Here is a 24,368-nt window from a genome sequence, read left to right on the forward strand (position 1 = left end):
GACTTGACTGGACCCCACCTCCAACAACACATCCACCCTAAGGTCTCATCCGCCCCACTCTCCCAATGTCTAACCCCACCCTGATATTCAAATGCAATCTCCATCCTCCCCACACCCCAATCCTATCCAGTTACCTTTTGGCCTGTCAATTTCAATGAAACCTTTAAGCTTACCTGGTTTATGACAACTAGTGCCCTAAAAAAGAGGGCATGTGCTCCTTCAGTCCGACTCTCCTGGACCGCCACGCTGGGAAGCTGCTATGCTGCCCGGATCTCACCCAACAGTTGGAAAGTCAAGAAAGGGATGGAAGTAATTGTGTAGGTAATTGGACGCAGAATGGTAATCTGATGTTGATTGCCACTCCAAAGAAGTTATAGCCCAAATGGTGTTGGAGAGTTTTGAAATTGCAATATGTACATATTGTTCACTTAAAGTTACCGTGCCGAATTGCACCAGGAGTCTGCGAGCAGTAGCAGAGAGTCTGAGACTAAAGGAACCATGATGCACTTTTAATGCTGGGCTGTCTCTGGTTGCTCCCAATTCCAAGGACCTCGCACAAACCCAGCTCTACAAAATGGTACCACATATTCCTTCTCTATTCTATGCTGCTTGCTAGGCCCTGTATGAACAGCCTTCCCTCGTGTTGCACTGGAACAGGCACTAATTCTACTGACTGAGAATGGAACGAGTTCCCAGCTCTTCAGGGGCGTCTGGCTGGTAGGGGTTTCACTGTCAAAGGCAAAGATGGCTTTACACTCGTGTATCTGGGCCTCCCAGTGCTCCATTACCACGGATTTCATCACATGTGAAAATCATGAAACAGTTTCATATATAAATACATCCGTTTCAACAAGTTATATATAAATACATCCGTTTCAACAAGTTATACAGAACAATAACAAACATGCAAAAGACTGAAAATAGTCAGTTTATTGTTTGGATTTTGACCTCTACCAAGAAAAGAGATTACAAAAGTTGAGATATTAGTTGCAACAGGTCTTGCTTGTATGTATTTGCCTGCATTCACACCATTTCCTCAATCCCCCTAACTTTAGAATTCTCATATTATTGCATCCAAACAGCAGAAACGCTCTCCCTCCAACCTACAATTCTTAATTTTTAAACTACAACCTAACTTGTTAATATTTACTAAACAACTGTATTTTTAACAAGTCTATTGTTACAAAAGGTATAAAGGAAGCTATCGTGGATCAAGTGCATTAATATTGCTTTGTGCGTCTGTTCTATTAATAACATTGAAAATGTTATTATCACACAGCAGTTAGAACCCACAGGTATGACCTTAATCATCGCTGGTGCAGATACAACACATGGCGTACTGTGCCCAAGAACTACATTTCCACATTAAGTTGTAATATTAAAATATTAGGTTAAAGTTTAAAGTGTACAAAGGTTCCCATTCATAATGAGAATAAACAAATTGTTGAACAAATTGTGAGGACTTATACCCGCTGTTAACAAAGATGTGAGGGTATTCGAAGGTAAAATAAAGCATTTCTCACGGAAGGAAAATAAGTGAAAATAATTCTTACATAAATACAGTTTACCCACAGAAATTCTAGTGTTACTTTGCAATCTATTCCTTCTTCAGGGTGGATTTGGATTCAGGGTCATCTGGATATGAAATCGCTGAGTAGTCAGCAGTTTCTTCTTCCTTACTTGGAGTGCTTGGGAGAAGGTTAAAACATTAATAATAATCTGCACTGTTTCATCCAAATACATTTGCTGTGTTAATCTGTGCAACTAAAATTACACCTGGGGGAGGGCAGCACAGTAGCACTGCTGCCTCACAGCGCCATGGATCCGGGTTCAATTCCGGCCTTGGGTCGCTGTCTGTGTGGTGTTTGCATGTTCTCCCCATGTCTGCGTGGGTTTCCTCCCACAGTCCAAAAGACGTGCTGGTTAGATGCATTGGCCGTGCTAAATTCTCCCTCAGTGTATCCGAACAGGCGCCGGAGTGTGGCAACTAGGGGAATTTCACAGTAACTTCATTGCAGTGTTAATGTAAGCCTACTTGTGACACAAATAAATAAACTTTTAAAACTTTTTACTTTAAGAATTTAGTGCTTTCAACAGTAGATCTGGAACAAATGCATATTATTCCACATTGCAAACACATAAAAAAGACAATACAGATACTGGAAATCTAAAACAAAAACAGGAAACGTGAGAAACATGACCATGAATTTGTCAGCTGACAGGGCCCTCACTCAGTGGGAGAACCAGCAGGGAATCCTGTCAATTCCGTGGGAGAGGCCTGATGGAATCAAGTGCCCTCGGGCACTGAATTGGTCACCCTCGGGCACTGAATTGGTCACCCTCGGGCACTGAATTGGTCACCCTCGGGCACTGAATTGGTCACCCTCGGGCACTGAATTGGTCACCCTCGGGCACTGAATTGGTCACCCTCGGGCACTGAATTGGTCACCCTCGGGCACTGAATTGGTCACCCTCGGGCACTGAATTGGTCACCCTCGGGCATTCCCAGCGATTGAGGCTCTGGGAGGAGAAAGACCCACCTGCCGGCCAATCAGAGGCCAGCAGTCCCTCGTGCCACCTGCTGCTGGCAGCACTGCAGCCACCCGAGATCCAGGTCCAGGGATGGATCCTAGGCCAGAGGGAAGTAAAGGCAGGATGGGGGGGGGATCTCGACTTTTCCATTTTCCTCACATTAGGGAACATTTCTACCTACGAAGGGTAGTTGAAGCTTGGCGCTCTTTTCAAATGGCAACTGGTGCGAGATCGATTGTTAATTTTAAAACAGATTGATAGATTCTTGTTAACCATGAAATATTACTGGATGCAGGGAAGAGGCAGGTATATGGAGCTAGGTCACAAATCAGCTGTGAATTCACTGAATGAAGGAACAGTCTTAAGGGTCTTGATGGCTTACTCCTTTTCCTATAATCCCGTTATCTGCTATAGGTTTTCCCCCTACTTTCCAAAGTGTTTTGTTTGTCCGTAGTGAATCAATTTAAAAATTGGAACTTAGTTTGATCCAAATTATTCCATCCAGTGGATTGGACTGTGATACCTTTATTTTTCACCTCAGACCTTGACAGAGAGCAGTTGCCTACATCGTGGGGACAAAATTATTCTTGGGGCATTAGTTCCAAATGAGTGATAGTGAAATGCTAGCCTGTTTCCACAGCCTGTCCAGTTTCCCTTCCTACTGACATCAGATAGAATCATAGAATCATAGAAACCCTACAGTGCAGAAGTAGGCCATTCGGCCCATCGAGTCTGCACCGACCACAATCCCACCCAGGCCCTACCCGCTAATCTACCCGCTAGATCTCTCTGTTGGCCAGAAAAACAAAGTTCATTGCTCTTACACAAGTCCAGCAAGCTTACCTTCGAGCAAGGCTGTCCGCTCATTTTGAGCAGAATGTCCCATGGGTATAAATTTGGACCTGTCATTAAGAATGATATATGTTTTGTTGATATAGTCATGCTTGTTAAGGATGACTGTTCCAACAGGAATAGGCCACTCAGCCCCGCAAGCCTATTCCGCCATTCAAATGAGACCAGGGCTGATCTGCAGCCTAACCCCATGTACCTGCCATTGGCCCTTATCCCTTAATACATTTGCTTAACAAAAATGTATCTATCGTAGATTTAAAATTAGCAACTGATCGGGTATCAACTGCCATTCGTGGAGAAGAGTTCCAAACCAATTGTGTATAGAAGTGCTTCCTAACATCCCTCCTGAATGGTCTGGCCCTAATTATTAGACTATGCAATATCTCCAAAACGTGGAAATAGTTTATCATTATCTACCCTGTCTTTTCTTGTTAGTATCTTAGAGCTGGTCATCCCTTAACCTTCTATATTCCAGAGAAAACAGGTCTAATTTGTATAATCTCCCCTCATAATTAAACCCTGAGATCCAGATATCATTCCTGTAAACCTACACTGCACTCCCTTCTAGGACAATATGCCCTTCCTAAGGTGTGGTGCCCAGATCAGCTCACAGTGACTCCAAGTGGGGTCTAACCAGGGTTTTGTGTAGCTGCAGCATAACTTCTGCCTCCTTGTACTCCAGTCCTCGAGATATAAAGGCCAGCATTCCATTAGCCTTCTTGATTATTTTCTGCTCCTGTTTGCCTATCCCTTTGTCAGGTTTACTGGTGTGTATGTCTGGGTTGGTCCAAAACCCTGCAATGCTCTAAGACATTCACCTTGCATGTGAAAATCAAACAGCTCGTTCGGAATCCTGCAATATGTGTGTGTCAAAATTTAAGCAATAGGTGAAGCTAGATGACGCTGCTACTCTGCAGTAGCAACACGAGTGAGATTTGCCTATCTGAAATTAAACTTAACTTATGTTTTGAGCTATTTTAAGTTTAGTCACAAGTAGGCTTACACCAACACTGCAATGAAGTTACTGTGAAAATCCCCTAGTCACCACACTCCAGCGCCTGTTCGGGTACACGGAGGGAAAATTTACCATGGTCAATTCACCTAACTAGCATGTCTTTCACACTGTGGGAGGAAACTGGAGCACCCGGAGGAAACCCACGCAAACACGGGAAGAACGTGCAGACTCCACACAGACAGTGACCCAAGCCGGGAATCGATCCCTGACGCTGTGAGGCAGCAGCGCTAACCACTGTGCCACCTTGCTTCGATAAGTGCATTGTTAAGTTAATACAGTAAATTCTCTACTAGAAATTAAATAGTATTAGTGAAACGCCCTTACCTTGAATGGTGATAATAATTCATTGTCGTGGAAAAGGTAAAAATGCAGATCGCCAGGAAAGAAGTGATGACCAATGAAATGAGAACCAGCCCACACAGAAAACAAAGAAGGACAACTCCTCCTATTGACAGCAACAGGCCTGGCAGACAAAGAACTAAATTATACAGGGTACTGAATGTTTTACAATGACAATCCGTCAATGTGGGAGACTTGAGAACTAAACTTTTGTTTTTTTCCACTTGTTGCAGATATTATGGACTCACAATTTGGATTTCATTTTTGATCAAATGTTTATCTTCATGTTAGGGAGATGTATTTTTGCTTTAAATGCAAAGCAGTAATTACAGTACAAAATCAGAGAGTGCTGAAAAAACCCAGCCGGTCTGACAGCTTCTGTGGAGACAGAATAGACCCTCGAGGTTGATCTAGAAACATTGACTCTATTTTTCTCTCCACAGATGCTGTCAGACCTGCTGAGTTTTCCAGCATTTTCTGTTGTTTCAGATTCCAACATTCACAGTATTTTGCCCTTATCTCAGTAATTACTGTATCTAGAATTAAGCAACTAATTAACAGAGAATAAAAATTATTTACAATTATTTACAATAGGGTGCTGCTCTGATGCCTTTGTGGTCAGAATATGAATATACAGTAAGAGTTTTAACAACACCAGGTTAAAGTCCAACAGGTTTATTTGGTAGCAAATGCCATTAGCTTTCGGAGCGCTGCTCCTTCGTCAGATGGAATGGATATCCACTCACATCTGACGAAGGAGCAGGGCTCCGAAAGCTAATGGCATTTGCTATCAAATAAACCTGTTGGACTTTAACCTGGTGTTGTTAAAACTCTTACTGTGTTTACCCCAGTCCAACGCCGGCATCTCCACAATATGAATATATACAGAGGAGCCTGCAAATGGAGAACACCAAGCCAGGCGGTCAGCAGCACCTAGAGGGGAGTGCGAGCGGAGGACCCTGGGACAGGCAGTCAGCAGCACCTAGAACCTAACATCACAAGAGGAACACAAGTTCATTAGTTGTTGAGAAACTGCCGTTTGGGAGAGTTATCATGAGCTGAGATGTAGAAAACACATTGCTTTCAAAAGAAGGAGCTTGTTGCATTTAAATAAGAAACACAAGCAATCGGGAAATAAAGTCGAGGCAGGTAAAATAAAGTTGCATACATAAAACAATGTAAAATAAAGTTAATGTAAGGGAAGCAACTTAAAGTTATGGCAGGACAGCTCTGTCATGTGGAGTGGGTGTCTTGTAGTATGTGGGAAGTCACGGATGGTTCTGGTGTCCTAGACGACAACATTTGCAGGAAGTGTCACCAGTTGTAGAACCTAGAGCTCTGGGTTTCGGAGCTCGAGTGGAGGCTGGGATCACTATGGTGCATCGTGAAGCTGTGAGCTACTTGGATAACACGTTCAGAGAAGTGATCACATCATAGCTTAGGAGCCTGGAGACAGAAAGGGAATGGGTGACCACCAGGCACCAAGAAAATTAGGTAGGTAGTGCAGGAGCCCCCTGGGGTTCCGCTCACCAATCAGTTTTCCTTTTAGATACTGGTGAGGGTGTTGGTTCTTCAGGGTAGTGACATCAGAGGCAAATTTGTGGCATCAGAGAAGGCTCTGCTGTACAGGAGGAGAGAAATAATAGGGGAAGAGCAGTAGTGACAGGGGATTTGTTAGTTACGGGAACAGGCAGGCGTTTCTGTGGCCATAAACATGTCTCCAGGATGGGATGCTGGCTCCTTAGTGCTGGGGTCAAGGATGTCACTAGACTATCAAGAAACTCAGCTAATGTTCTGGGACCCAGGTTCGAATCCCGCCACAGCAGAGAGTGGAATTTGAATTCAATAAAAAATATCTGAAAGAATCTACTGATGACCATGAAACTATTGTTGATTGTCGGAAAACCCCATCTAGTTCACTGATGTCCTTTAGGGAAGGAAATTTGCCTTCCTTACCTGGTCTGGCCTACATGTGACTCCAGAGCCTCTGTAATGTGGTTGACTCTGAACTGCCCTCGGGCAACTGGGGATAGGCAATAAATGCTGACCAGCCAGCGACGCCCATGTCCCATGAATGAAAGGAATTGAGCCAATAATTAGAGGTAGGGACGCAGCTTTGTGAATCCTACGGAATGCAGTCTCAGAACAAGAGATTGAACCATCGGGAGGTGAGCAGTCATTGAGGCAATCCAGGTTGGAGAGGGGACTCGGAGACAAAATCTTCAAAAGTTAAGCGTTGCAGTCCTTCATGAGGGAGTTAGATAGCGGAACTCTACCACCCTGCCTGCTATGGAATCGGAGTGGGCGAGGGGCGGACAACAGAAATGTCCATTGACCTCGGGCAGGAATTTCCAGTCTTGCTTGAGCGAGACCACATAATCCCGCCCAGAGAGTTTTAACAAGACTTTTTGAGATTGACAAGATTAAGTGTAACACTGATTGTTGACATCTGGACAAGTTGCTGAGAAATGCATGGAATCTGTGTTGGTCGCACCTGCCCTTTAAATGTGCAGTGTGGTGTGTGCAATCACAGTTTACCTGTTATTTCATATTTACCTCATGTTAATTCAGACTATTAGAGTATAAATTATATATTGTAAATTGTTTTACAAATCGTTACTGGTCCCTCACTGGATCGTAACATATTCATGAAACTTTCAGTACCTTCCATCACAATGAAACCAATGCAGGCCAAAAGTGATGTAACCACTGCAAAGATCAGGAACAAACCAACTGGCACAGCTGACATTATGGTAAAAACTAGTAGTAATAAGGCAAGGAAAGGGTGGTCATCCAGGTACTGACCCACAGAGGAGTTCATGAAAGCTGCAACCTACAAAACAAACATGGGAGAACAGAGATTAGAATGCAAAGGTGTGAATTCACTCTTTGTACAATTGAGATGGCATAATTTTAGTTTAGCAAAGTAAAACATTTGCGTGATTGGTTTCCAACTTAATTTTGACTTTCTCCAAAAAGGCTAAGGATTAATTCATTTTCTTGCACTTGTTAATAATAATAATGTATTTTCAAAAAGTTATGTAAGTTATACACAAAGTACATAAGAACAAAGAACAATACAGCACAGGAACAGGCCCTTCGGCCCTCCAAGCCTACGCCGCTCCCTGGTCCAAACTAGACTATTCTTTTGTATCCCTCCATTCCCACTCCGTTCATGTGGCTATCTAGATAAGTCTTAAACGTTCCCAGTGTGTCCGCCTCCACCACCTTGCCTGGCAGCGCATTCCAGGCCCCCACCACCCTCTGTGTAAAATACGTCCTTCTGATATCAGCGTTAAACCTCCCCCCCTCACCTTGAACCTATGACCCTTCATGAACGTCACCACCGACCTGGGAAAAAGCTTCCCACCGTTCACCCTATCTATGCCTTTCATAATTTTATACACCTCTATTAGGTAACCCCTCATCCTTCGTCTTTCCAGTGAGAACAACCCCAGTTTACCCAATCTCTCCTCATAACTAAGCCCTTCCATACCAGGCAACATCCTGGTAAACCTCCTCTGCACTCTCTCTAAAGCCTCCATGTCCTTCTGGTAGGGTGAAGAAATATCAAATTGCAGTTAAAAGACAGAAGAATAAAGATTGCAGGAATGAGAAAAGGTAATTTTTCCCTTTGGTTTGCTCTTCTAAGGCCCTGTGTACTACTTGCACTAAGAAGCCTCACAACACCAGGTTAAAGTCCAACAGGTTTATTTGGTAGCACGAGCTTTCGGAGCACTGCCCCTTCATCAGGTGAGTGCTTGATGAAGGGGCAGCTCACCTGATGAAGAGGCAATGCTCTGAAAGCTCGTGCTACCAAATAAATCTGTTGGGACTTTAACCTGGTGTTGTGAGACTTCTTACTGTGCCCACCCCAGTCCAACGCCGGCAACTCCACATCATGACTACCTGCACTAAAAAAGATTATCTCTAACTGATTTCACATGCCTCTATCTTCAACTCCTCAACTTATCTTCCCCTTGCCTGCACCAATTGTGGCTGAAAGGGTGCACGGATATCATATTCCCAATTCTCTGCAATACTACTTTGGGATGAACCATTAACTTATAAATAAAAGCAGTTCAGTGGCAATTCCTTTTATTCTGCTGTAAAGTACCAAGCCCTCGACTGACAACGGCCCACACAGTACCACTAAGAAGCAGAACTCACTAAATTGGAGAAGCATGAGGATGAAATCATATTCCATTAGTCCATAATGAAGCTTCAACTTACTATATTTAATTGCAGCATCTTCTTCCTAATTAATTTAACTAGCTCAGAATAAAAATTGAAAAGCAAAAACTGTAAAATTACCTCCTCGACCTATTAAAACGTTGGTACAAAACAATTTTGGCATATAAATCAGAGTTAGAATCATAGAATCCCGACAGTGCAGAAGGAGGCCATTTGGCCCATCGAGTCTGCACCGACCACAATCCCACTCAGGCCCTATTCCTGTAACCCCATATATTTACCCTGCTAATCCCCCCTGACACTAGAATTAATTTAGCATGGCCAATCAACCTAACCCGCACATCTTGGAAGTGTGGGAGGAAACGGGAGCGCCTGGAGGAAACCCATGCAGACACGGGGAGAATGTGCAAACTCCACACAGACAGTGACCCGAGGCCGGAATTGAACCCTGGTGCTGTGAGGCAGCAATGCTATCCACTGTGCCACCGCGCCACCCCACTGTTGTTAGCATGTACAAATCACTAAAAGTAGTGACACAGATTAAAAGACCATAAAGAAGCATGCAAAGGGAGGTCTTGTGATGGAGTGGTTAGCGTACCAGCCTCTGAGCCAGGAGCTCTGGGTTTGAATCCCCAGGACTTGATGGCCAAGGATGGTGCATTCATGACACCGTTGAACAAGTTGAGTGCATCAATCTGTAAATCCTTCCAAACACACCAGTGGCTGGCGATAAGAACGGGAGAGACTCCTGGTCAGCCACGCTTGGTGTGGAGTGGCACCCCTCAAGCTATAAGCCTCTGGTGACAGACTGGCAACCTGTTTCAGGAATTACTAGCTATGGCAATAGACAAGATTCTGCTTCAGCGCACCAGTGGGTGCTGGAATGGAAATGGAATTGGAAAAAATCATGCAAAGCACTGCGATTCATTTCTGCAGCAAAATTTTGAAAAGCAAAGAATTTATGTTCAACCTGTATAAAACCTTGGTTACAGCATAAATAGAAACATAAAATTCTGGAAGACTCCAGCTGGTCCAGGGAGAAACAGAGATAATCATTTTGAGTCCAATATGACTCTGCGCTGGTAAGTTGGTTATACTGTGAATAGTATTAAATAGAGACGGTGCAGAAAAGATTTACCAGGATCAGGTCAGAATTAAGAGATTAATGCTCAGAAAAGATTCAACAGGCTGAAAAGGACCGAGAGATGACCTGATAAAGATCTCCAAGATTATGAAAGTTATGAAACACCTCTACTTTCTCAGGAGGACAAGGAAATTTGGCATGTCCGCTACGACTCTCACCAACTTTTACAGATGCACCATAGAAAGCATTCTTTCTGGTTGTATCACAGCTTGGTATGGCTCCTGCTCTGCCCAAGACTGCAAGAAATTACAAAAGGTCGTGAATGTAGTCCAACCCATCACGCAAACCAGCCTCCCATCTATTGACTCGGTCTACACTTTCCGCTGCCTTGGCAAAGCAGCCAGCATAATTAAGGACGCCACGCACCCCGGACATTTTCCAATCCACATTCTTCCTTCGGGAAAAAGGATACAGTCTGAAAGAGTGAGGTCATGTACCAACTGACTCAAGAACTGCTTCTTCCCTGTTGCTGTCAGACTTTTGAATGGACTTACCTCGCATTAAAGTTGATCTTTCTCTACACCCTAGCTATGACTGTAACACTACATTCTGCGCTCTCTCGTTTCCTTCACTATGAACGGTATGCTTTGTCTGTATAGCGCGCAAGAAACAATACTTTTCACTGTATGTTAATACATGTGACAATAATAAATTAAATCAAATCAAAAGTTTGGTATAGTCTACATTGTGTTACCCTCACTGGGTTTATAAGGGTCTCATATTTTGGGACTGTATTTTTAATTTAGGATAAAACGAAGGGGGTCATGTGACCTGTGCTGAAGTCTTCCTGACAACAAGCCTGGCTGATAGGGCGATTAAAGGAAAGCCTGGGTTAGGGCAATTAAAGAAAGGTCTGGATTGTGTTACTGGGAAGAAAGGTGCAAGGTATTCATATTTGTGGACAATTGCGAATATAGCTGTGAAGTCAGTGGACAGATTGTGAACCTCAAAGTTCCAGGGAAGTGATAAGAATGTCAGATTATAAAAGGGCTCACTTTGAACTGTCTCTTTGATTCCAGGATAGGATAGAGTTGGGTCTAAAAAAATAGCTAATTGGCATTTCTACTTGGACACAAGGCCCATGTGATTCATGCTGTCATGGAGAAGGATGTAGAGGAAGCCATTATAATGTTTTGGTCACAGGCTTCCCGGAATATCAGTGATTATCGCATAGATAGGTTAGGCTGCTTGGATCTGGGACAGAGAGAATGGAAGACCAAAAAGCTCTGGGTTTGTTGATAAGGAATGTTGTTGGAATTTGTGTTTTCCATTCACAAAAGCATCCATTGACTATTATCCTGTTTCCTGTCACTGAGCTAATTTTGGATTCAACCTGCCACATTATGAACTTGACTGATTACCCTAAATTCAGTGTTAAGCGTAGCTACACTTCCACCTTTTTTTATCCCCCTTCCTATCCTGCCTGAAAACTCTATATCCAGGGATGTCGAGATGCCACTTTTGCCCCTCCTTAAGCCAAGTTTCTGTCATACCTATGATATTATGCTGCCATGTGTCTCTGTGCCCTCAGCTCATTGGCTTTATTTACTATCATTGCATTTACATATGTACCTTTTAACACTGTCAAGTTCCTGCGCTGTACACTTTATAACCGGTGCTGCTTCTGCCTTTCAGAGCCACTCACTAATTCTCCATCTCCCGTTTCCTGTTCTGAATTTGTACTCACCATAAATAAAGATGTTGAATATACTGATTCAATAAACGTGTAGAGAAAAGTCAGTCACAATCAGAGGATGTGGAGTTGCCGGCGTTGGACTGGGGTAGGCACAGTAAGTAGTCCCACACCAGGTTAAAGTCCAACAGATTTATTTGGTAGCACGAGCTTTCGGAGCGCCGCTCCTTCATCAAGTGAGTGCAGGATTTGTTTCACAAACGGGGCATATATAGACACAGACGCAATTACAAGATAATGGCTGGAATGCGAGTCTTCACAGGTAATCAAGTCTTTACAGGTGCAGACAATGTGAGTGGAGAGAGGGTTAAAGAGGTTGCCTACTAAGTAATGTTTAGCCTATGGTGATTATGTATGGGTTACAGTAAAATCTTAAAATCACATGTGATCCTTAGAGTCAGTCAAGGGAAACTCATATCTCTTTAAAAGTATTGACCTCCACGGGATCACAACAATAGCACAATGCTCTTAATACTTATACATGTTGTCTGAATCACCCTTAGTTCCTGCTCTTAGTTTGGAAGTTATGAAGATATACATGAAGGGCATCATACCTTTGAGTTGCTGTTGATTGTATGCATCATTGTATTGAATCGATTCTGTAGGTCTTGCATTTCTCTTGATAGTGGTAGCCTTTCAGAATTTGACATTTTGCCCTGCAGTTATTTCCAGCAGGATGAATCTGTACAGAAAGAAGAAAGGAGTTTTTTTTAAAAAAGCAATGCATAGATCTCATTTGTTAAACACAATAAAATGGATTGGGATTATAGGTGGCTTGAAATGCGCAGCTATGGTTTCTGCTAAAATTTTAGTACCAGAGCAAACATAAATAACTCACACCAACTAACATTCTGAACTACTATTAATTGGGAATTTCATGTAATTACATTTCTCTCTTGCCTGATTACAATAAAATGGTGAAGTAAAAAGTATTTCAAAATATAGGCATGTCCATCGGATCAGGCACACGTCTAACCATCCAAAAGACTAATTCTTGCTGTATAAGGAGTTAATGTGAAATATGTAAATATATTTTACATCATGAGTGACACAAGACCACATGACAGCAGAGCATGGCAAGAGATGGTTCTATATAGAGCCTCGTACTGAGTTTATATTGTACATTGTTAGCCTAATGTTCAATAAAAGGGAGAGTTTACCAACAGCATCACCACGAGTATTATCTGTAAATCTAGCCCCATGATGACCATATCCAAGATTCACAATGACAATAACAGATGGTGGCAATGGAAAACCACGACCAAAGCAGCAAGAAGTGAAAAGCCCAGTGACTGCAAGGAGTAGCAAGTGAAACAACTGAAGGACAAGGACAGCAAGGGAATATCGCCAATGGAACTCCAGTAAGATCAACATTAAAAAGGAAGACCTGGAAAAAAATCCTACCGTTACCAGGTACTTCAACAATGTGGAAGGCCCGAATCAAGCTGAGAAGTGGCAAAACTGGAACTGCCAGGATTTGATGAAGTAATGGAGCTGTGATCTGATCCTCTACTCGCCAGCCAGCTTGGCTGCGAACTCCTCAAACTCATTGAGGACAATGATGTTGGCCTTCCTTTTCCTCAGGTCTGTGCTCATTTCCTTATGTTGTGTGGCATTTTGCCCAATATGAAGATGAACGAAAGGCATGTGATGAGAAGGGATGGAGCAGAAGTAGATAAGATGCATGTGTGTGGCGAGTCCTCCCCAGAAGGGTCAGAGGGTGGAGTGCGAGCAATGTGATAGATGGGTTGGTGGTGATGTGAAAGTTCAAACCAGCCTCTCACCCATTGACTCTGTCTACACTTCCTGCTGCCTCAGAAAAGCAACCAGTATAATTAAGGACCCCGTGCACCCCGGACATTCTCTCTTCCACCTTCTTCCGTCGGGAAAAAGATACAAACGTCCCAGGTGACGTACCAACCGACTCAAAAGTCCCTGCTGCCATCGGACTTTTGAATGGATCTACCTCACATTAAGTTGATCTTTCTCTACACCCTAGCTATGACTGTAACACTACATTCTGCACTCTCTCCTTTCCTTCTCTATGAACGGTATGCTTTGTCTGTATAGCGCGCAAGAAATAATACTTTTCATTGTATACTAATACATGTGACAATAATAAATCAAATCAAAGCGAGCGTTGATACGTGTCCCCCACTAATGGTTGTGAGAGATCCGTGAAGAGAATAGCCATTTGAGTGCTTGGTGCCGTGATGAGAGTTTGATAGTGGAGGGAGCTGAAGGATGACTTACCCTGGCAGAGCGGATGAGATCATTCATCCTCTTCCTGCACTGGACCCCACTTTGGGTACAGTTGCCAGCTGCACCGATCTGTTCTGCGACAGCCCCCCATGCCAGGGATGTGAGGTTGGTGTTCTTCCTGGAGTTATCCCTGGGATACAGGACATGCCTGTGCACCCGCAGTCCTTTGATGAAGGCTTCGAAGGTCAGGTGGACGAAGCGTGGTGCTGCCTTCTTCTTGAGACTGCAAGCCCTGTTCTTCTGGTCGCCAAACATTTGCGGCAGTCTCCCGAAGACAGGTGGACTGGAGAGAAATCAAGATGTGTGTGTTGGACTGGAGTTTAAATATTGTGCCTGGATCTTCGAACCTGCCAGCTGACAGTGAGCAGATGAATTAGCTGCCAACACACCAGCTGCTTCAGCACGATATTCGCATGTGCATAATTAATGAGCTTCCGAGCACTGAATCGGACGTGAGTTCCCGCCATTCCAGCCAGCTGGATGAGCACCACTGAAACTGTTCATCATTCGCATCTAGCATCATTAATGTGTTATATATTTAAAAGGGTTGCAGGTTGCTTTGAGACCTGATCAATTGATTTGATGGTGATGTCCTTAGGGTGTTGCCACAAACTGTTGTTTTACTTTCAGTACTTTGATAAGGCAAGACCTCCTGGAATAAATTTGTTGTTATTAGTTTGAATCGACATGAGCAAACTATGTCCTTTCTTCTTGTGTAAAACCCACAACCCCTAACATAGTTAGCACAGCCGCATCGCTGACCTCTTGCTCAAAGCGGGCGAAGAATGCATTGAGCTCATCAGGGAGGGATGCGTTGGAGCTGGTGATTTTACATGCCTTCATTTTGTAACCTGTTATGTCTTGCAGACCTTGCAAGGCATAACAGGCTACAAGATGGTCTGCAAGACATAACAGACTACAAGATGGAGGCATGTAAAATCGCCGGCTCCAACGCACTCCTCCCTGATGAGCTCAATGTATTCTACGCCCATTTTGAGCAAGAGGTCAGCAAGAGCATGCCCTCCACCCTGGAAGCCCTAGATGAACCTGTATTTGGGGTCGCCATTGCAGATGTCAGAGCAGCCTTCTCGAGGTCAACCCACAGAAAGCCACTGGCCCGGATGGGGTACCCAGACGAGCACTCAGATCCTGCGCGGATCAGCTGGCGGGGATATTCACAGACATCTTCAACCTCTCTTTACAACAATCTGAGGTCCCTATCTGCTTCAAGAAGACGACCATCATCCCGGTACCTAAGAGAAACCAAGCAGCGTGCCTTAATGACTATCAGCTGGTGGCTCTGACATCCATCATTATGAAGTGTTTCGAAAGGCTAGTCATGGCACGAATCAATTTCAGCCTCCCGGACTACCTGGATCCACTACATTTTGCCTACCACCGCAACAGGTCCACAGCCGATGCCATTCCCTGGCCCTGCACTCAACCCTGGAACACCTAGATAACAAGGACACCTATGTCAGACTCCTATTTATTGACTATAGCTCAGCCTTCAACACTATTGTTCACACGAAACCCATCTCCAAACTCCATGGCCTGGGCCTCGACACCTCCCTATGCGACTGGATCCTGAACTTCCTACCTCACAAACCACAGTCAATAAGGATAAACAACAAACCTCCTCCACGATCAACCTGAACACCGGTGCCCCACAAGGCTGTGTTCTCAGCCCCCTGCTATACTCCTTATACACCTATGATTGTGTGGCCAAATTCCCCTCCAATTCGATTTTCAAGTTTGCTGACGACACCACCGTAGTGGGTCGGATCTCAAACAATGACAAGACAGAATACAGGAATGAGATAGAGAATCTGGTGAATGGTGCGGCAACAATAATCTCTCCCTCAATGTCAACAAAACAAAGGAGATTGTCATCGACTTCAGGAAGCATAAAGATGAACATGCCCCTGTCTACATTAACGGGGACTAAGTAGAAAGGGTCGAGAGTTTCAAGTTTTTAGGTGTCCAGATCACCAACAATCTGTCCTGGACCCCCATGTCGACACTATACGAAAGCCCACCAATACCTCTACTTTCTCAGAAGGCTAAGGAAATTTGGCATGTCAGCTACGACTCTCACCAACTTTTACAGATGTACCATAGAAAGCATTCTTTCTGGTTGTATCACAGCTTGGTATGGCTCTGCTCTGCCCAAGACCGCAAGAAACTACAAAAGGTCGTGAATGTAGCCCAATCCATCACGCAAACCAGCCTCACATCTGTGTCTACATTTCCCGCTGCCTTAGCAAAGCAGCCAGCATAATTAAGGACCCCACGCACCCCGGACATTCTCTCTTCCACCTTCTTCCATCAGGAAAAAGGATACAAAAGTCTGAGGTCACATACCAACCGACTCAAGAACAGCTTCTCCCCTGCTGCTGTCAGACTTTTGAATGGACCTACCTTGCATTATATAGTTGATCTTTCTCTACACCCTAGCTATGACTGTAACACTACATTCTGCACTCTCTCGTTTCCTTCTTTACGAACGGTATGTTTTGTCTGTATAGTGCACAAGAAACAATACTTGTCACTGTATGTTAATACATGTGACAATAATAAATCAAATCAATATGTAATGAAAAATTCCACCTGTCAGAAAACTGTTCTAGATACACTTTAGAAATTCACTGGCTTTACAACAGAGCTGTTTTGCATATCTCAGTGTGAGAGAAACTTCAAATCTTTCATTAACTGTTTTGCCTTTGTTACATGCTTCTGATCTTCACAAGAACGTATAATCTAAGATGTAACATAACAATACGAGTTCAGTAGTGACACCACCATTCTCCTTCCATTAAAAAGACAAAACATAAACTCTTCATGAACAATATAGGAGAAGTGCCCGCAACATTCATTCATAAAGATCCAACTCTTGACTGTCAGTACAGGGTCATCTACAATTCAGTGCCTCAAGTTCTTTCACATGCATGCTTTTCAAATTTTAAGATTAATCATAGGTTCAAGGTGAGGGGGGGCGGGGAGGTTTAACACAGATATCAGAAGGACGTATTTTACACAGAGGGTGGTGGGGGCCTGGAATGCGCTACTGGGCAAGGTGGTGGAGGCGGACACACTGGGAACGTTTAAGACTTATCTAGATAGCCACATGAACGGAGTGGGAATGGAGGGATACAAAAGAATGGTCTAGTTTGGACCAGGGAGCGGCGCGGGCTTGGAGGGCCAAAGGGCCTGTTCCTGTGCTGTACTGTTCTTTGTTTGTTGTTCTTTCTACCTGTGATTCCAATAGGATCAACACACAATCAACTTTATTACCTTTGAGCTTTTTTATGGCTGTGCCCAATCGCAGTTTAAATTTTATTCTACAATTTGTGTGATATTCTCTTTTATCCGTTATGGAGAGTGATAATTGCACTACGCCACAAAGCTGTAACACAATCTCTCATCTCGGATTACATTATAATAAGTAATTGAGTATTGCTTTTAGCTTCAGGGTGTTCTCCAAATTGTGATTATTTTGTGCAAACTCCAAGCCTTTGATTTTGTTGAACAACTAAATAATTGCTGGGTAACTATTTAACATTAGAATTCCCCTGTTTTTTTATTGCAGCCACTTTAGATAATATCACTAACCATGTGCTTAAATTTAGAATTGGTGGTAATAGAATCACTAATAATTACCACAGAAATATTTCTATATCATAAGCCTGGATTTTTGCAGTGCTGGAGACTCGACGGAGCTTCCAAAATGGCAACCTGGCCTTGGACGTGGAAGTCACACTCCCATTTCTAGCAAACAAACGAAGGAGATTGTCATCGACTTCAGAAAGTGTAAAGGAGAATATGCTCCTGTCTACATCAACGGGGATGAAGTAAAAACGGTCGAGAGCTCCAAGTTTTTAAGGTGTCTAGATCACCAACAACCTGTCCTGGTCCCCCATGCCGACACTATAGTTAAGAAAGCCCACCAACGCCTCTACTTTCTCAGAAGACGAAGGAAATTTGGCATGTCAGCTATGACTCTCATCAACTTTTACAGGTGCACCATAGAAAGCATTCTTTCTGGTTGTATCACACTTGGTATGGCTCCTGCTCTGCCCAAGACCGCAAGAAACTACAAAAGGTCATGCATGTAGCCCAATCCATCACGCAAACCAGCCTCCCATCCATTGACTCTGTCTACATTTCCCGCTGCCTCGGCAAAGCAGCCAGCATAATTAAGGACCCCACGCACCCCGGACATACTCTCTTCCACCTTCTTCCATCGGGAAAAATATACAAAAGGTTCAGGTCACGTACCAACTGACTCAAGAACAGCTTCTTCCCTGTTGCTGTCAGACCTTTGAATGGACTTACCTTGCATTAAGTTGATCTTTCTCTACATCCTAGCTATGACTGTAACACTACATTCTGCACTCTCTCATTTCCTTCTCTATGAACGGTATGCTCTGTCTGTATAGCACGCAAGAAACAATACTTTTCACCGTATGTTAATACATGTGACAATAATAAATCAAAAACCCATTTTACTATAGGGGAAAGGGGGCAGGGTGTGATTCACATACAAGGAAAGCCTACATACAAACATACAAATTAGGAGGAGTAGGCTATTCAGCCCCTCAAACCTGCTCTGCCATTCAATAAAATCATTGGTGATCTGATGGCGATCTCATCTCCACTTTCCTCCCTACCCCGATACCCTTTGATTCCCTTGTCAATCAAGAATCAATCCAACTCAGCCTTAAAGATATTCAATGACCCAGCTTCCAACAGTCTCTAAGAAAGAGAGTTCCACAGACTCAAGATCCTCAGAGAAAAAAAATTCTTCCCATCTCCGTCTTAAATGGAAGACACCTTGGGCAGGATTTTCCGACTCACCCCAAAACCGGAAAATCCTGCCCGAAGTCACCGGACATTTGCACGGTCCGCCGCCGCCCGCTATGATTCCTGTGGCAGGCAGGATGGGAAAATTCCCCCCCATATTTTAACTGTGTCCCTTGGTTCTATCTGCTCTCACAAGGGAATCGTCCTCTCAGCATCCATTCTGTCAAATCTCCTCAGGATTTTATGTTTCAATAAGATTGTTTCTCATTCTTCTGAACTCCAATAGAGGCCCAACCTGTCCAACTTTTTTGCATAAGATAATCTCTCCCATCCCAGAGTCAGTCGAGTGAACCTACCCTGAACTTTTTCCCATGTAACTATGTCCTTTCTTAAATGAGAATAAACCTGTACACAGTACCCTAAATGTAATCTCAGCAATAGAACTGTAGCAAAACTTCCCTACTTTTATATTCTATTCCCTTCGCAATAAAGGCCAACATTCTATTTGCCTTCCTAATTACTTGCTGTACCTGCATACCAACATCTTATGATTCATGTACCTGGACTTTCAGATCCTTCTGTACCCGAGAGTTCTGGAATCTCTTCCCATTTGAACAATATGCTGCTTTTTTATTATTCCTGCCAAAGTGGACAAGTTTGCATTTTCCCATATTCTATCCGCCAAACTATTGCCCATTCACTTAAAACTATTTATACACTTTTGCAGACTCCTTATGTCCTCGTCACAGCCTACTTTCCTTCCTATCTCTGTGGCATCAGCACATTTTGCAACCGTACATTCAGTTCCGGTATCCAAGTCATTAATATAAATTGTAAATAGGTAATGCCCAAACACTGATTCCTGTGACACTCCACTCATTATGTCCTGCCAAACCGAAAATGACCTAATGTCTACTCTAGTTAGCTAACCAATCCTCTGTCCATGCTAATATATTACCCCCCCTACACCATGACCTCTTATTTTCTGTAGTTACTTGTGGTGTGGCACCTTGTCGAATGCCTTCTGGAAATCTATGTATGCCATATCCACAGGTTCCCCTTAATCCACAATGCTTAATACTTCCTTAACGCAGACTAATAGTCACCTGAACTCAGCAGGGCCATTCGAACTCAATACTGAATTCAAACCGATGCAATTTTGGCTGCTGCAAGGGCCTTAACCTTCAAACAAATGTGTGGAGTAAATGTAAATGCTCTTTTTGGGCAGATAACAGTCATGACCCGAAGGTTTTTAAATCCCCCATTATTTAATCTTCAAAATAAAACCTGGCTGCAGCTGACAGTGAGAGTTTTAAAAACAGTCAGCTAGATAGGTGATGCAGCATCTGTCGGAGCAGTTTCAGTATTTCTTTGTTGACATTTCTCTAAGGGCTACTTCCAAATGCTATAATCATCTCAGCAGTGGCCGATGTTCACAGTCTGATTGACAGTTTAAAAAGCCTATTAAGGTTTTAGCTGCATTTGGTGTGATATGAAACCAAGTATGTTTGTTTTTAGGAGAGATTAGCCACTTGAGATTTAAAAGCTTTGAATGGGTTTTCAAGAATGTGAGTTTTTTTGATATAGTGAAGGCTGTATTAGAGTTTTAGAATTTTATTTGATTTCATCTCAACATGGCTTCTGAAATCTGCTGAGAGTGGATACGGAGCGAGCTGGTATCTCGGGTTTAAGGGTCAAGCAGAGTGGAAGGGTTGGCACAAGTTGGCATGAAGGGTATAAGGGATCATGTGGAGGGGTGTGAAAGTGGTGAGGAGGTGACTCTCTATGGAGAATGTTTCATAAGCTTGCCTATAATTGGAGAAATAAGATGTTAGGGGATTTGGGTTGGACTATTGCCAGTGGTGGACAATTATTCAATGTAATAATCTCTATTAATCACTTCATGAAAGATTTTCTTGGCACATGGATGCCTCTGGTAAAGAAGCTTTTCGTACATTTTGGAGAGAACTAAAATGTCACAATGCAAGTCAGAAGCCTGCCTGAACACTCGACTACCACTGTGACTACCCACACACTGTTTGTGGGGCCAAAGGGCCCAACTCCATCCAAATTGCACCCTTCTAACAAGGCAGGTCTGTCGAATTGGGAAATTTCCTATTCTCTTCTGTCCAGCCCACCAATTTCAATGTGCATTGCTGGACTGAAGGAATTATCACCCTGCGTAACAGTCTCACTAATATATTTGGAAAGCACAGCTAGTATACAACTCAGTGGTGGCCATTGTATAGATAAAGCATACACAGGGTTAAAAAGTGAGATTTTCATTCATACATTCACATCATAACCTAATTACACGTACGGTGGCACAGTGGTTAGCACTGTTGCTTCACAGCATCAGGGACATCTTTGGATTATTTCCATTTATAAATTTTTCACTATCATGATTGCCAAATCAGTGGGTCATGCCTGATTCAGCTCACACTAATCATATAAACGTTGGCGGAATGCGGATGTTAGTCTGTGATGTTGACACAACCAAAATGCTGGAAAAGCTCAGCAGGTCTGATAGCATCTGTGGAGAGAGAATAGAGCCAACGTTTTGAGTCTGGATGACCTTTGTAGCTTGATGGGATGGCTACCACCTATTTTGCCATTGGTGGGGGGTACCAGGTACTTGTTTCTGTCAACTCGCCGCCAGTCTATTTCATATTTTACAGGTGATGATTGGACCCAAGGACAGTTTGTTGTGGTTTAATTTTGTAATTAGATGCACCTCCTTCACTGCTGCCTCGCAGCACCAGGGAACCGGGTTCGATTCCCGGCTTGGGTGACTGTGCGGAGTCTGCATGTTCTCCCCATGTCTGCATGGGCTTCCTCCGGGTGCTCCGGTTTCTTCTCACAGTCTGAGAGACGTGCATTGGCCATGCTAAATTCTCCCTCAGTGTATCTGAACAGGCACTGGAATGTGGCGACTAGGGGATTTTCACAGTAGAATCATAGAATCCCTACAGTGTAGAAGGAGGCCATTCGGCCCATCGAGCCTGCACCGACCACAATATTATCCAGGCCTTATCCCGGTAACCCCACGTATTTGCCCTGCTAATCCCAATAAAACCAAGGGGCAATTTAACATGGCCAATCAACCTAACCTGCACATCTTTCGATTGTGGGAGGAAACCCATGCAGACATGGAGAAAACGTGCAAACTCCACACAGTCACCCGAGGCTGGAATTGAACCTGGCTCCCTAGCGCTCTGAGACAGCAGTGCGAACCACAGTGCCACCCTTAGTAGTGTTAATGTGACCCTACTTGTGGCACTAATAAATAAACCTTTAAACTTTTACTTGTTTGTGCCAACCTCCTCACCAGTCCATTTCATATTTTAGATGATGGTTGGACCCAAGGACAGTTTGTTGTGGTTTAATTTTGTAATCAGGTTCATCTCCTTCACTGCTGCCTCACGGCACCAGGGAACTGGGTTCGATTGGGTCACTGTCTGTGTGGAGTTTGCACATTCTCCCTGTGTCTGCGTGGGTTTCCTCCGGGTGCTCCGGTTTCCTTCCACAGTCTTGGTTAGGTGGATTGGCCATGCTAAATTCTCTCTCGGTGTACCCGAACAGGCGCAGGAATGTGGCAACTGGGGGATTTTCACAGTAACTTAATCGCAGCGTTAATGTAAGCCTACTTGTGACGCTAATAAATAAACTATAAACTTTTACTTGTTCCTGTCAACTCCCCACCAGTCCATTTCACGTTTCACAGATGATGGTTGGGTCTGAGGAGAGTTTGTTGTGGTTTAGTTTTGTTCAGCTCCTTCAGGGGGAGGCAGCTTCCATCATCACTGGGCCCCGCATAGCAACGGGGAGAGGAGCGCTCGAGATCCCCTTAGCAACCAACCGCCTCAGGGCCTGCAGTCCGGGCCCTTGGGCAATGGCGGAGGGGGGGCTCCGAAAGCCGCAATCCCGCCCGTTCCTGTCAGAGACAGTCACCCGCCAACTCCTCACCCGAGATCCGACATCTTGACCCACCTTGCTGTTGCTGCTGCCGTGCCGGGGAGGCCGGGCTTCCTTCCTTCCCTCCCCCCTCTCTCTCTCCGCTAATGGAGGCCGCGGTAGGTGAGGAGGGGGCGACAGTCCCGCTTTAATCACCTCCCCTCCCCCGCAAACTTCACTCTCCTCCCGAGAGAAAGGCCGAGTGCCGGAAGCCGCGGCGGTTGTTCCGGGATCGGGAGGGATGTGTCTTCGCCGCCTGATGGACATCAGTCAGAGAGGAAGCGGGGATCTCCAGCTGAGGTACAGTCTCCTTCCCCAGGAGCCGTGTCCCTCTTCACAATAAAGGAAACACTTTCCCCCGAAAACACTGAGACAAGATTGTACTTTACTTGAAAGTTCTCACCCTCATTTCCCCCAATTTCCTTTCATTTGAGGATTCTCACTCTCATTTCCCTCCAATTTATTCCCACTTGAGGATTCTCACCCTCATTTTCCCCAATTTCCTTCCACTTGATTCTCATTCTCATTTCTCCCCAATTTATTCCCACTTGAGGATTCTCACTCATTCCCCTCCAATTTCCTTCCACTTGAGAATTCTCAGTCTCATTTCCTTCCATTGAGAATTCTCACTCTCATTTCCCTCCACTCGAGGATTCTCACTCTCATCCCCCATTTCCTCCCACTTGAGAATTCTCACTCTCATTTCTTCCAATTGAGGATTCTCACTCTCAATTCCCCCTGTTTCCGCCAATTGTCCACCACAAAGGAGGTGGCAACATCACCTTTGGGCTAGCATAAGATGTCATGATAATCATGGACCCTGTTAGATATTGGAATTGCTACAGTTCACTTACCTTGCATCTTTAGAATGCAATTACTGATAGAAATTACTGACTTTCTAAGTTGGGCACCTCCTGATCCATTCAGGCCAAGCTAAAGTCTGGCCATTGCAACCTTTGGGAACTATGTATACCCACGCCTGACAGCAACAGGATTTCTACTTGGTGTAGTGGGAATCCACAGTCATCATGGTCTGGAAATTTTGAAACTGCATTTTCTATACAGGAAAAAACCTCAGACTTGAAATACTCCCATTAGACTTAAAATTTTCTGTGATGAGTGAGCATGAGTTGTGTAGATCCTATAGAAACCCGAGCAATCAGTTCAGCCCATCGTATGTGCTTCTCTATTTTGTTATCCAAAACTGTTGGTCCTGGCTTAATGGCATTACCCTTGCCTCTGGGTCAAAAAGCCATAGGTTGGAGTCCAACTCCAAATTTTTGAGCACATAATCAGAGTTGGTGCTTCAGTGTAGTACCGAGGGTGTTCTGCACTGTTGAAGGTTCTGTTTTTTGGAAAAGACTTTAAGTGGAGGCCCTACTTCTCCCTCTCAGGTGGACTTTAAAGATTGCTTGGAATTTTCAAGGTATAGCAGAGAAATTTTCCCAGTGTCCTAGCCAATTCCTCAACCGATATCTAAAAGATGATCTCATTCATTTCTTTGCTATTTGTCAGACAGTTTTGTGCACAAATTGTCTTCAATGTTTTGCCAAATTGCAACCAACTTCAAAAAGGACTTC

The 24,368-nt window shown here is 44.0% G+C and overlaps 1 protein-coding gene across 1 annotated transcript; it reads right to left on the reverse strand.

The window, feature by feature from the left end:
- Positions 1–901: 901 nt before the first annotated feature.
- LOC144510858 (lipid droplet assembly factor 1-A-like) lies at positions 902–23,129 on the reverse strand. Its single transcript, XM_078240844.1, has 5 exons — positions 22,825–23,129; positions 12,324–12,451; positions 7,403–7,571; positions 4,724–4,862; positions 902–1,688 (listed from the first exon to the last, which is right to left on the reverse strand). Exons 2-5 carry the CDS (start codon positions 12,417–12,419, stop codon positions 1,598–1,600), a joined length of 495 nt encoding a protein of 164 aa, XP_078096970.1. The 5' UTR covers positions 12,420–12,451; positions 22,825–23,129; the 3' UTR covers positions 902–1,597.
- Between the last annotated feature and the right edge of the window lie 1,239 nt (positions 23,130–24,368).

This window comes from Mustelus asterias, chromosome 23 (genome assembly GCF_964213995.1).
Source record: "Mustelus asterias chromosome 23, sMusAst1.hap1.1, whole genome shotgun sequence".
Taxonomy (NCBI): Eukaryota; Metazoa; Chordata; class Chondrichthyes; order Carcharhiniformes; family Triakidae; genus Mustelus; species Mustelus asterias.

What these genes read in the sequence shown, in the direction of transcription:
- LOC144510858 (XM_078240844.1), bottom strand. Translation starts at nt 12,419, where the DNA reads ATGTCAAATTCTGAAAGGCTACCACTATCAAGAGAAATGCAAGACCTA. An exon ending in CAATCAACAGCAACTCAAAG is followed by an intron (nt 7,572 to 12,323) that starts GTATGATGCCCT and finishes TTTGTTTTGTAG; the next exon opens with GTTGCAGCTTTCATGAACTC. An exon ending in TGGTTTCATTGTGATGGAAG is followed by an intron (nt 4,863 to 7,402) that starts GTACTGAAAGTT and finishes TTTGTCTGCCAG; the next exon opens with GCCTGTTGCTGTCAATAGGA.